Raw genomic sequence first — 11,145 nt, 5'->3', positions numbered from 1 at the left:
TAAAGCAATCACCAACTAGAAGCCAAAGATAATCCTCAGTGAAAACTGGGAATGAGCCCTCAAATTAATGGATTATTGCAGATAAGTACTAACCTGAGAACTTTGCTCATGCGGATTTCATGCTTGGGAGAGCAGCCCTATAACGTGCTGCCAGCCACAAAAAGAGGAACTGCCTGGGTCAATAAGCCCCATAAAGCTAAGGGTAGAGAGGCTAGTTTGATGCAGAAAAGAAGGTAACTGAGGCATAGCCAGCAGACAATGAGCCTTCTGTTTTCTGCTAGTTTCATTGCAAATCAAATGTAGGGATTTAGAGATCATATCTGGTCATTCATAAAGCAAGCTTTTCTTTTGGACCCCACAGTGACACAGGGCATGAGAAATTAAAGGAGCCCAGTTCTCAGGTGAGTCTCTCTCTCCCTTCTTCCTCTCATGCCTTCTTTTCCTCCTTCCCTCCCTCTCTCTCCTTCCTTCCTTCATTTTCTTCCTTTCGTCTGTCCTTCTCTCTTTAAAATTTCTTGTCTCTTAAGCTATTAAAGTAGCAAATACTTGTCATAAAACAATCAAATCACTTGTAATTGTATGGCGCATAAAATAAGTCTTTAATCTTCACTATTTCCTTCTTTTTCTTCCTTTCCTCCATTCCTTCTTTCTTTCACTCCCTCATCCAATATAAAAGTAATGCATGCTCATGTAAATGATTAAACAGTGCAGAATCATAGAAGGTATGAAGAAAACCTATGTAATTCTTATTATTTCTTCCTATCTTTTCCTTCTTCCTCCCTGTGTCTTCCCTCCCTTCCTTTCTCCTTCTCTCTTTTCCTTCAATTAAAAAAAACCTATATAAGTCTTGTATAATAATTGTAAAAGAATCAGGCAGTACGGAATTGTACACTACCTAAAGGAAAAGTCCTCAAGTCTCATTCCCCTTCCTAAACCCACTCTCTCATGCCTGACATATACACTTACCTTATTCCTTTTAATGGCTGCATAGTATTCTGTTGTGCGAATGTCCTATGATTTATTTATTGGGTGCCAGGTAAGTTTCTAAAACATACCTTGGAATTGTTATAAAAGTTTAGAGGAAATGAAAGAAAGATATAAATTGGATTTTTTTCTGCTGAAAATTCTATTTTATAGATAGGGATCATATCCTTTTCCATAGTACTTTATATTTTGAAAATTGCCTTTGAAATATCATCTCATTTGATCCTCTTCTAGAGCAGCTCTAGGAAATAGGCAGATCATTATCTTCATTTTCACAGATAAGGAAACTGAGGCCCAGGGAAATGAAGGAACAGAAATAAGTCTCACAGCTAGTTACTGATTCTTAGTCTAGTCCTCTTACAGCACTATAAATTTATGCTATATTTCATCTTGCAAATGATAAAAGATTTAGAGCTCCCCCCCACACACACTTCTAAGCCCATAGTTCAGAAAATCCATCCAAGCCATACAAATTTCCTGATTATTCTAATGAGAATGCAGAAGAACACTTGGTAAATAAGATCCTGATCAATGGCTGATGCTCAGAGCAAGCCCAAAATTCATTAGATTTCTTCATTGGCTTCTATTACGTTGAATGTAAAGTGAATCTATTCACTCCAAATCCCTCCTAGAAGTGGAAAGAAATACAACATGTTGCATTTTCCTACAGGAAGGGAAACATTCAAATCAGTAATAAATCATTTGGAAGTGTATTTTATTTAAAATCGGAAAATGCTCATCAGCACCCTACTGCCAATATTCTGTATTATTTGTGGCTTTGACTCCCCTTTTGCTTTTGAATAGTGGCTCTCTCACAGCTAGTTACTGATTCTTAGTCTAGTCCTCTTACAGCACTATAAATTTAAGCTATATTTCATCTTGCAAATGATAAAAGATTTAGAGCTCCCCCCCACACACACTTCTAAGCCCATAGTTCAGAAAATCCATCCAAGCCATACAAATTTCCTGATTATTCTAATGAGAATGCAGAAGAACACTTGGTAAATAAGATCCTGATCAATGGCTGATGCTCAGAGCAAGCCCAAAATTCATTAGATTTCTTCATTGGCTTCTATTACGTTGAATGTAAAGTGAATCTATTCACTCCAAATCCCTCCTAGAAGTGGAAAGAAATACAACATGTTGCATTTTCCTACAGGAAGGGAAACATTCAAATCAGTAATAAATCATTTGGAAGTGTATTTTATTTAAAATCGGAAAATGCTCATCAGCACCCTACTGCCAATATTCTGTATTATTGGTGGCTTGAACTCCATTTTGGCTTGAGAATAGGGGTGCTTTCACTGTGTTTTCCAAATAAGAAGCCTTAGTTGCAATTAATTAAGGAGAGAAGCTGGGTGAATGTAATGACTTTCTGGTCAGGTTTCTCTAAACAGATCTGCTTTAAAAAATTAGAACATTTCGATGAGTCACTTTTGTCAATAAGGTTTTCTTGCATAGCCTTCCTTCAAAAATTCTAGGATCATTAGAATTACACACACTGCAGTAGGATTTCTGAAAGATACACACCAGCGAAGAAGAAATATTTTTTTCTATAGAATAATAAAAGGAAAATGAGGGATTAAAAGACATGATATGGGAATATCAGATCCTGATGAACACATTGGAGTAATGGTACCATGCTGTCCTTGGCACCATCAAATTCCAAAGTACTTGCATATAATAAACATGTAATCTTACACTTTTTATTTAAAATAGACAATGACCACAAGCACCGTAATTGGGTTGACGTTGTGTATATTAACCTCGAATGCATCACACTATGTAACTATGCATTTGATGTCTGTCGTTCCATCTTATCTTCTCAGTACTGTATTCTCATTGGGTAACACAGTACCTGGCACATAGTAGGGATTCAATGAAATGTATTGAGCCAATACATAGACAAATCAATCAGTGAGGTTTTCACCCAGATAACTCAGGTAAGCACCTACCTGGTTTTAACCAATTGGAACAAAATATAGGTAGGACACAAAGAAGTATGGTCACATATGCTAAGAAGTTAAATTGTTCTGAATTTGACCTGGCTTCATTTCTGACTGTTTGAACTCAGGTTTAGAAAATGGAAGAACACGTCATATATCAGAGGCTTTATGGATTGATTCTTATGTCAAGTTTTATCTTTCTCTCAGGTAAGAAACTTTTTTCATTATCTTTCCCAATGTCTCATTTGTAGTGGGTTATAGAAATAAACTATTTGATGGGCCAGCAAATGGCATAATGGTTATGTTGCTGGACTCCCACATAGTCGACTGCAGTTCAAGTCCTGGACCCAAGAGCTTAAAACTCATGATGGGTGCATGTGCGTCTGTGCCCAAAATCCCGAGTGGAGAATGGAGAAGAAGGGATTGCCATGTGGCCACCCCACCAGGGGAGTGATTTCTTGTTTTCTATCTCTCTGTCTCTCCAGTGAGCACACGTGCCCTATAGTAAAGATCTCTCATAATAATAATAATAATAATAATAATAATAATAATAATAATAATAATAATAATAATAATAATAATAAGCCATTTGAAAAGTACTACCAGAGAAGATGTGCTAGACTATCTCTCAATGGCTTCCTTTCGGTCAATGTGCCTCTAGGACAAACTGGAGCTTCAGCACATAAATCCTTTCACTGAGTTTTACGCATGCTTGATGGAGAACTGGCCTTGATCAGACAGTAGCTTGGACTACTGCCTTTGACATTTCTCAGTGTAACTCAGAAGTGCCATTCAGAAGTTAATGCATACCTAACAGAAGATCTGGATTTTCTTTCGGCTGTTTCCTCTCAAGCATAATGCTTTATCTAAGGATCCCAGGAGCATTACAGTATCACCTTTCTGTCTCCATTATATGTATATAGCCATGGTCATAGAATGTAGATAGGGAAACTAAGGTGTGCCAAAATCTGGTAACTGATTCACAATGACAGACAGGCATATGTTCTGGAAGGGCCCAGACCTTTCCTAGACTCTGTGAAGGTAATGCAGATAGAGTATGTGTTTGTATTTTACAGTAAATAGATGGTTGAGACAATTTACTGAAGCAGCTGGTAACTCTGAGACTTAAGGAGAATCTTGTCTTGGAAAACTACGGTCTTGTCTATCTTAAGTAAATTCAGTTGATAACATTTCTCACTTAGCACATCAGTCTTTAGCTGTAAGGTCATAAATACCAATGAGTGACAATTCCTGATGAAACTGACCTGCTTTAATTTGAACAATCCTCAGATTTGAGAGCTAATCTTCTGGAAAAATACCAAATCATCATCACTATCAACAGCAAACACTGACTTTCTTCTTGCTGTGTGCAGTGCTTCATGGGAAACCATGTTTCTTATAATAAAGGTTGAAATGGGGCCTATGGAGCACAGTGGCAACTCTGTCACCTGGCCTTGCCTTCCTGCTAAGATGTTGATTTATTTTTCCCGTTTCCTCAAAGACAAGAAACTGTGTTTTCTCTATTTTTTTAAATCCAAAATTATCAACTCAAACCTTGACACACAGGTTGGACACTTAGAGCATACATTCTGATTTAGTAAATTAATGCAACTTGAAATTATAAAACTTCGAACACCTGTATGGTGGTGGTGTATACGATACAAACTCGAGTTGAGTTTTCATGTGAGAGAGCATGAGGTATGGAATAGAGTGATCTTGGAATAGAGGGATACAAGGAGTCTGGTGTAGTCATGGAATAAAAAGTGGAAGAGGATGCAGTACTGGAAAGTTTGGATGGCTTTTGCGTGAAATGTCATTGGTCAGTGAAAATGATGATAGATGCAAAGATCTTATTTTATTTTTTAATATATTTTTAATTTACATTTAATCACTGTACATCTTACAGCATACAAAAATGTTTTCCCCATCATGAACACAGTGCATATTAGTCAAATCACAGATATTATCACATTATTATCAACAGACAACTTTTCATTTTTGTTTCTTTTTTATTCCCCTGTTCCCCTCCCTCCCATCCCATTACCCACTTCCTCCTATACTGTTTCTATTGGATGGTTGGAAAAGTCATGACACATTTTTGCATAGAAAAGCATAGAAAAATATGTCATGACTTTTCCAACAACCCAAGAGCAGTTTTCTTCAGTTGCCCTCCCTGCTATTATACCTTCCAGTCTTTCAGTTTCTGCCATAGAGTGCAGATATTCAGTATTTATTAAACAGGGACATGCGATCTTTATTATAGTATTATTCGCAATTGCTAAGACATGGAATCAGTCCAAACGTTCAAGAACAGATGAATATATTGAAAAACTATGGCACAAATACACAATGGAATACTACTCAACCATAAAGAACAATGAGACCCTGAGATTTGATACAAAGTGGACGAACATGGAAGATTTAATGCTAAGTAAAGCAAGCCAGAATATGAAAGACAGGCATTGATGCAGAGGTTTTAAACCTGTGGAGGTCACTTTAAAGCGGTCACAAGGTTCTCCAGACTGTATAAGTCTCACATTTATGAGTCAAGGCAATGATTCTTCTTGGTTATCAAACACTTAAGTATAATCGTCCTTCAATTAGTGAGAAATTCATTGCATTCTTCCTGGAAAAAGAGACTTAGCCCTTGAAACAATTGTATAACTAAAATTGAGTCCTCTTGAGGTTCCAGATGAGTCATCAGCCTCCTAAGTGTGAGGGTCATTGCTGGGGAGAGATTAAGGTGATATCAAGCAGGATACTCATAGATACTCTAATTGGATGGAGTCAGAGTGTGGAAAACAACTGTGCCTGGAGAAGAATACCAAAGGTGGAGAAGGAGAAACCAAATCTGTCATAAAGTCCTAGAGGTGATAACAGGACCAGTGAGAAGTGATGAAGACCAAGATCAAGAGCTGAATACAGTAGTTTCAGATTGGAGCAGGAGGTAAAGAACAAAGCATAAATGAGAGAGCCTAGGGCTTAAGCTGTAAGTGAGATTCAGTTTCTTGGTGCTTTTGGTCAACTCAGGCTGCCATGACAAAATACCATGGGTGATTTAAATAACAGACATTTATTTCTTACACTCTGTAAGCTGGCAAGTCTGAGATCAAGGTGCCGGCTGACTCAGTTCCGGGTGAGGGCTCTCTTCCTGACTTGCAGAGTGTTGCCTTCTCCTTGTCTCCTCACATGGCTGACAGAAAGAGTTCTTTTTTCTCTTCTTTTAAGGATACCAATGCCATAATGAGGGCTCCACCTTCATGACCTCATCTAAACCTTAATACTCAAAGGCCAAACCTTCTAGTGATATGTTGGGGATTAAGGCTTAGCAGATGAATTTTGAGGAGACACAAAGATCGGGTCTATAACATGCTCCTTTCTCTTACCGGTGGTGGCTATTGGCTATGTGATGGCTGCATCATGGGTAGGTTGATAGATCTGGGATAAAGACAAGGCTAGAGTAGTTGTCTCAGGGTCTCTCTTATAACATGTGCACACACGCAAACATCATGTGCCAAAAGGAGTAGGGCGAGCTTTGCTGGAGGGAAGAGTGTGAGGTGTTTCGGAGCATTCTTTTTTTTTTAAATTTAATTTTATTTATTCTCATACTCTTGTTTATATTACATTGAATCACATATATCTCTATAGTCTATTACATTTTTTTCCCAGCACAATTACCTTGCATATCAGTCAAGACAAAGACATTTCCATCCACATCATCATCAAATAAATTTTCATCATTTTTTCAGATTATTATTATTTATTCTCATTATTTATTTTTTCTAAAAGAATTATTTATTTAATTTTACTCATTAATTCATTTATTTTAATTTGACCAGAGAGACAAAGAGAGAGAGAGAAAGCGAGAAAGCAAGCCACAGGTCTGGGACTTAACCACCATGCCACCTGCTGGCCCCATATTCTCATTATTTTTTAAACATCCAATCACTATATATCATTTGGCTTATATAAAGAATTTACCCAACATGAAATACTTCTCAGACCAGTCCAGTTGAGAATACTATACACGTTATCATCAACAGGTAATAAACCATTTCATGTCACGTCTCTCTTTGTTCTCTTGCTATCCTTCTCTATACTCTCCCCTTGTACTCCTGCCCCATTCCACAATGTCTTCAGTATCCATAGCTATTTTCACTGCTTTTATACCCTCCAATATGGAATATTCTTGATGTGAGAAGCTGGAGTTTTGTGACACGTGATCACAGAGTGCTAAAGGTAGCCTTTGTGTGAGTTGCATTTGCTCCTATATTGGATAGTTAATCTGAGATGAGTCAAATTTCTAGAGTTCTCATGTATGCAGAGACCACCTGACTAGTAATCCATTTGACACAGTAGGGCCGCAGAGGGGTGTCAGAAAATCAGCCATTATGCTGTAGAGGCCAGCTTGTAGGTCAATCAGGATGTGGCAAAAATGGAGAGATAAAGAAGCTCTTCATCTGAAAGGTGTTTCTGTAGCCACCATTCAGGGGGAAAAAAAGCAAATCATCTTTTCTTTTGGAACTAATTTAGTAAAAAAAAAAAAAAGAAAAGTGGAAGATAAACTTTGAGTAGAAACTAAATTTCTGTTTAAACTCTAGAGTTGAGCTGACCAAATGATAATCACTTCCAACATACGGCTATTTGAGTTTTGATTAATTAAAATAAAATAAAATTAAGTCCACAGTAGCACGAGCTCTACAGCTGTGAGTAGCTGGTTACTAACATATTGGGCAGTGCAGCTACAGAACATTTCCATCATCACAGAAATTTTTTTTATTGGACAGTGCTGTTCTGAAAATTATGGGAACAGGTCCTTTAAGAAAATGCTTTTTATATAAAAAGAGATTTACTGAGATATAATTTATTCATACATCATACAATTCAACCATTTAAAGTCCACAGTCCAGAGACCAGCAGATGGCATAATGAATACATTGCTGGACTCCTACATGGCTGACTGTGGTTCAAGCCCTGGACCCAGTGGCTTACTACTCACACTGGGCACATGTGCGTGCATCCCCAAAATCCTGAGAGGAGAACAGAGGAGAAGGGATTGCAATGTGGCCATCCCCCAGGGGGTGATTTCTTGCTTTCTGTCTCTCTGGCAAGCACACACACCCTATAACAAAAATTTCTTTCTTTTTTTTTTTTTTTAAAAAAAAGAGAGTGCAGTTCAATGTTTTTTTTAGTATATTTATGGAGTTGTGCTACCACCACCTCTATCTAATTCCAGAACCTTTTCATCACCCCAAAAATAAATTCCTTATTCTTTATTCCTCCCCCTACATCTCAGTCCTGGGCAATCACTAATCTGCTCTCTCTCAGTATAGATTTGTCTATTGTGAACATTTCATATAAATAGAATTATATGTGTTTGATTTCTGTGTCTGTCTTTTTTCACTTAAGATAAAGTTTTCAAGGTTCATCCATGTGTAACCTGTATCAGTAGTTCATTACTTTTTATTGCCAGACAATATTAAATTGTGTGTCTATGCCTCATATTTTTTCATTAATCAGTTGATAGACATTTGAATTGTTTCTACCCTTTGGTTATTATTATGAATAATGCTACTGTGAGCATTTGTGTACTAATTCTTGTGTGGGCATATTCTTTCATTTCTTTGGGGCAATATACCTATGAGTGTAATTGCCAAATCATATGGTAACTCTATTAATAACATTTTCAGGAACTTGCACACCATTTTCCAGAAAGTCTGCATCATTTTACATCTCCACCAGTAATTTATGAGGGTTCTGATTTCTTCACATCATTGTCAACACTAGTTTTTGTCTTTTTGATTATAGACATCATAGTGAGTATGACATGATGCATCACTGTGGTTTTAATTTGCATTTCCCTGAGTAAAGATGTTGAGCATCTTTTCATGTGCAAGAACAGACATTTTGTCTGACAATATTCATAGGTCTTGGCCTGGAAAATTATTATCTTCTAGATTTTGCAACATCTATTTCTTTCTTTTCCTTTTTTTTTAGATACTATTTTCTTGGGTTGGCACAGCCACAGTGCATTTGTAGCCAGCATAGAATAGATCAGAAAGGCTTACATGATAGCATGTATTTTGAGTGATTGGGCATGCCATTTAGGTGAGATACTGATCCTCATACTCTGTCTCAGGCCAATAGCTTGTAGACATTTCATTCAACAGTGAAAATATTGACAAAAATTGCATAGGTTGAAGAGTAGGTCTGGAATGCTCTTTCCCCCTGTTGTTCACCTCCCAGATATGGATGGGGTTCTAATATCCCTGGCTTGGATTTTTATCACCTAAGCATTTTTGAGTTAACTTAGTAGGCCAGCTACTGTGTAGGAGCTGTTAGCATCACCACACAGAGGAAGGCATAGGACCTAGTAATTCTACTTGCCATGTGATAACCTATAGTCTCCCCTCCTTTAAAAAAAAAATTCCTCTGTACACCAAATTTCCCAAGCTTAGAAGCCGTCCTACATCCTCCTTTTTCTCTCCCCCCTCCATATTCAATCCATTGAGTTCAATTCATGCCATATATAAAATACATCACAAATGTGACTTTTTAAATTTTTTAAAAACCACCTTTACAGTCTCCATCATAGTCTGAGCCAACTTCATCTCTCAGATTGCTCCAATACCCTTTTAACTGCTCTCCTTGCTATTCCTCTGCTACAGTCTATTCTCAACACAGCAGCCAAAGTTATCCTTTACTAGTCATATCATGCCACTCTTTTATTTAAAACTTGCTGATACATTCCCATCAAAATTAGAATACAATTAGAATAGGCTTAAAAAGTACTACGCAATCTGGTCTTCTATGATCTCTTGGGCCTCATTTCTTATTATGCTCCCTCTTTCTTCTTCCACACTGGACACATGGTCTTCCTGCTATTCCTTGAACATGCCAAGCACAGTCCCAGCAAAAGGCCTTTGTGTGTACTTTGTGCATTACCTGTGTCTGAGTCATGTCCACTCTTCCTAAGATGGTGCAAGAGATTCCCTCACCTTTGAAATACTTCAATATTTTAAGGAAAAACTTTGCCAATATAGGGCAGAAAATCTAGTCCAGAATATGTCTGATGGTTACCTAATGCTCTCTTCAGCAGAAAATAAGGGAATTCTGCTGAAAAAAATAAAAAAGATCATTTGGATTTCTTGTGTCTTACAGTTTTAATTCTTTTACTCACTGACTTTTAAAATGAATGTTATTTATTATTTTGGGGATCCACTAGGGAGAGGGAACCCTCCTCTTATCTTTTGTCAAAAGTTTCCTAAAACAGTGAGCAGGGCACAAGTTTAGTTTGCAGTTCAGAACTTCTCATTCTCTGCCAGATGATTCACACGCATCTTATACCTTTGTGTAAGGGAAAGCCCTCCACATGACCACCCATTAGCCTCTACCTCAGTGCCTTAATACAGGGCACAAACATTTATTCAGTAAGCAGCTACAAATGAGGTACCACTTTATAACCTCTAGGATGATTATAACAATATAGAAAAATAACTGTTAGGGGCAGGCAGGTGGCGTGGTGGTTAAAGGCACTGAGTTCCCACATGACAGACTGTGGTTCAAGTCACAGACCTGGCAGCATCCTTTCTCACTTTCTCTATTTTTCTCTCTCTTCTCTCTCTCTCTCTCTCTCTCCCCACCCCGGTCAAATGGAAATAAACGAATGAATAAATAAATAAAGTTAAATAAAATAATTCTCTAAAAAGAGAAAACAATAACTGTTGGTAAGAATGTGGAGAAATTGGAACCCTTATACATTGTTGGCTCCTATGGTTTGGATAGGTTTGTGTAATCGTCTCTTCCCCCAAAGATTCATGTTTTAGAATGTGGTTCCCAGTGTAATGGCATTAGTAGATGGTGAGGCCTTTAAGGGATGAGGCCTACTGAGTGGTGATTAGATCACAGATATATTGCCCTCATGAATAGGTTTTGTGAGACTGATTCTAGCTCTAGTGAGAAGAGATTATTGCAAGAGTGGGTTGATATAAAAGGAAGATGGCTGCCCCTAGGTCTCTGTGTGCCCCCATTATTCTCTCTGCTTCTCTTGGCCGTGTTGTGAGGCTGGACCGATAGCAGCCCTATGCCTTTGGACTTGTCAGCCACTAAGACTAAGACACTAGTAGTAATATAGCCACTGTGGAAAACAATTTTTCTTTTACTAAATAAGTTAAACATAGAATTGCTATATGACCCAGCAATTCACTCTTAGCTA

At 37.6% G+C, this 11,145-nt stretch overlaps 1 protein-coding gene across 1 annotated transcript in view; it reads left to right on the top strand.

The window, feature by feature from the left end:
* The first annotated feature begins 3,067 nt into the window (after positions 1-3,067).
* ADGRG4 (adhesion G protein-coupled receptor G4) overlaps positions 3,068-11,145 on the top strand; it is a 119,534-nt gene continuing 111,456 nt past the window's right edge. The window contains 1 exon segment of the mRNA XM_006160723.1: positions 3,068-3,137. Within this exon segment, the coding sequence (XP_006160785.1) occupies positions 3,068-3,137 (70 nt within the window).

Source organism: Tupaia chinensis, unplaced genomic scaffold (assembly GCF_000334495.1).
Source record: "Tupaia chinensis unplaced genomic scaffold, TupChi_1.0 Scaffold000706_1, whole genome shotgun sequence".
NCBI classification, from domain to species: domain Eukaryota; kingdom Metazoa; phylum Chordata; class Mammalia; order Scandentia; family Tupaiidae; genus Tupaia; species Tupaia belangeri.
This window is presented reverse-complemented; position numbering and strand designations above follow the sequence as displayed.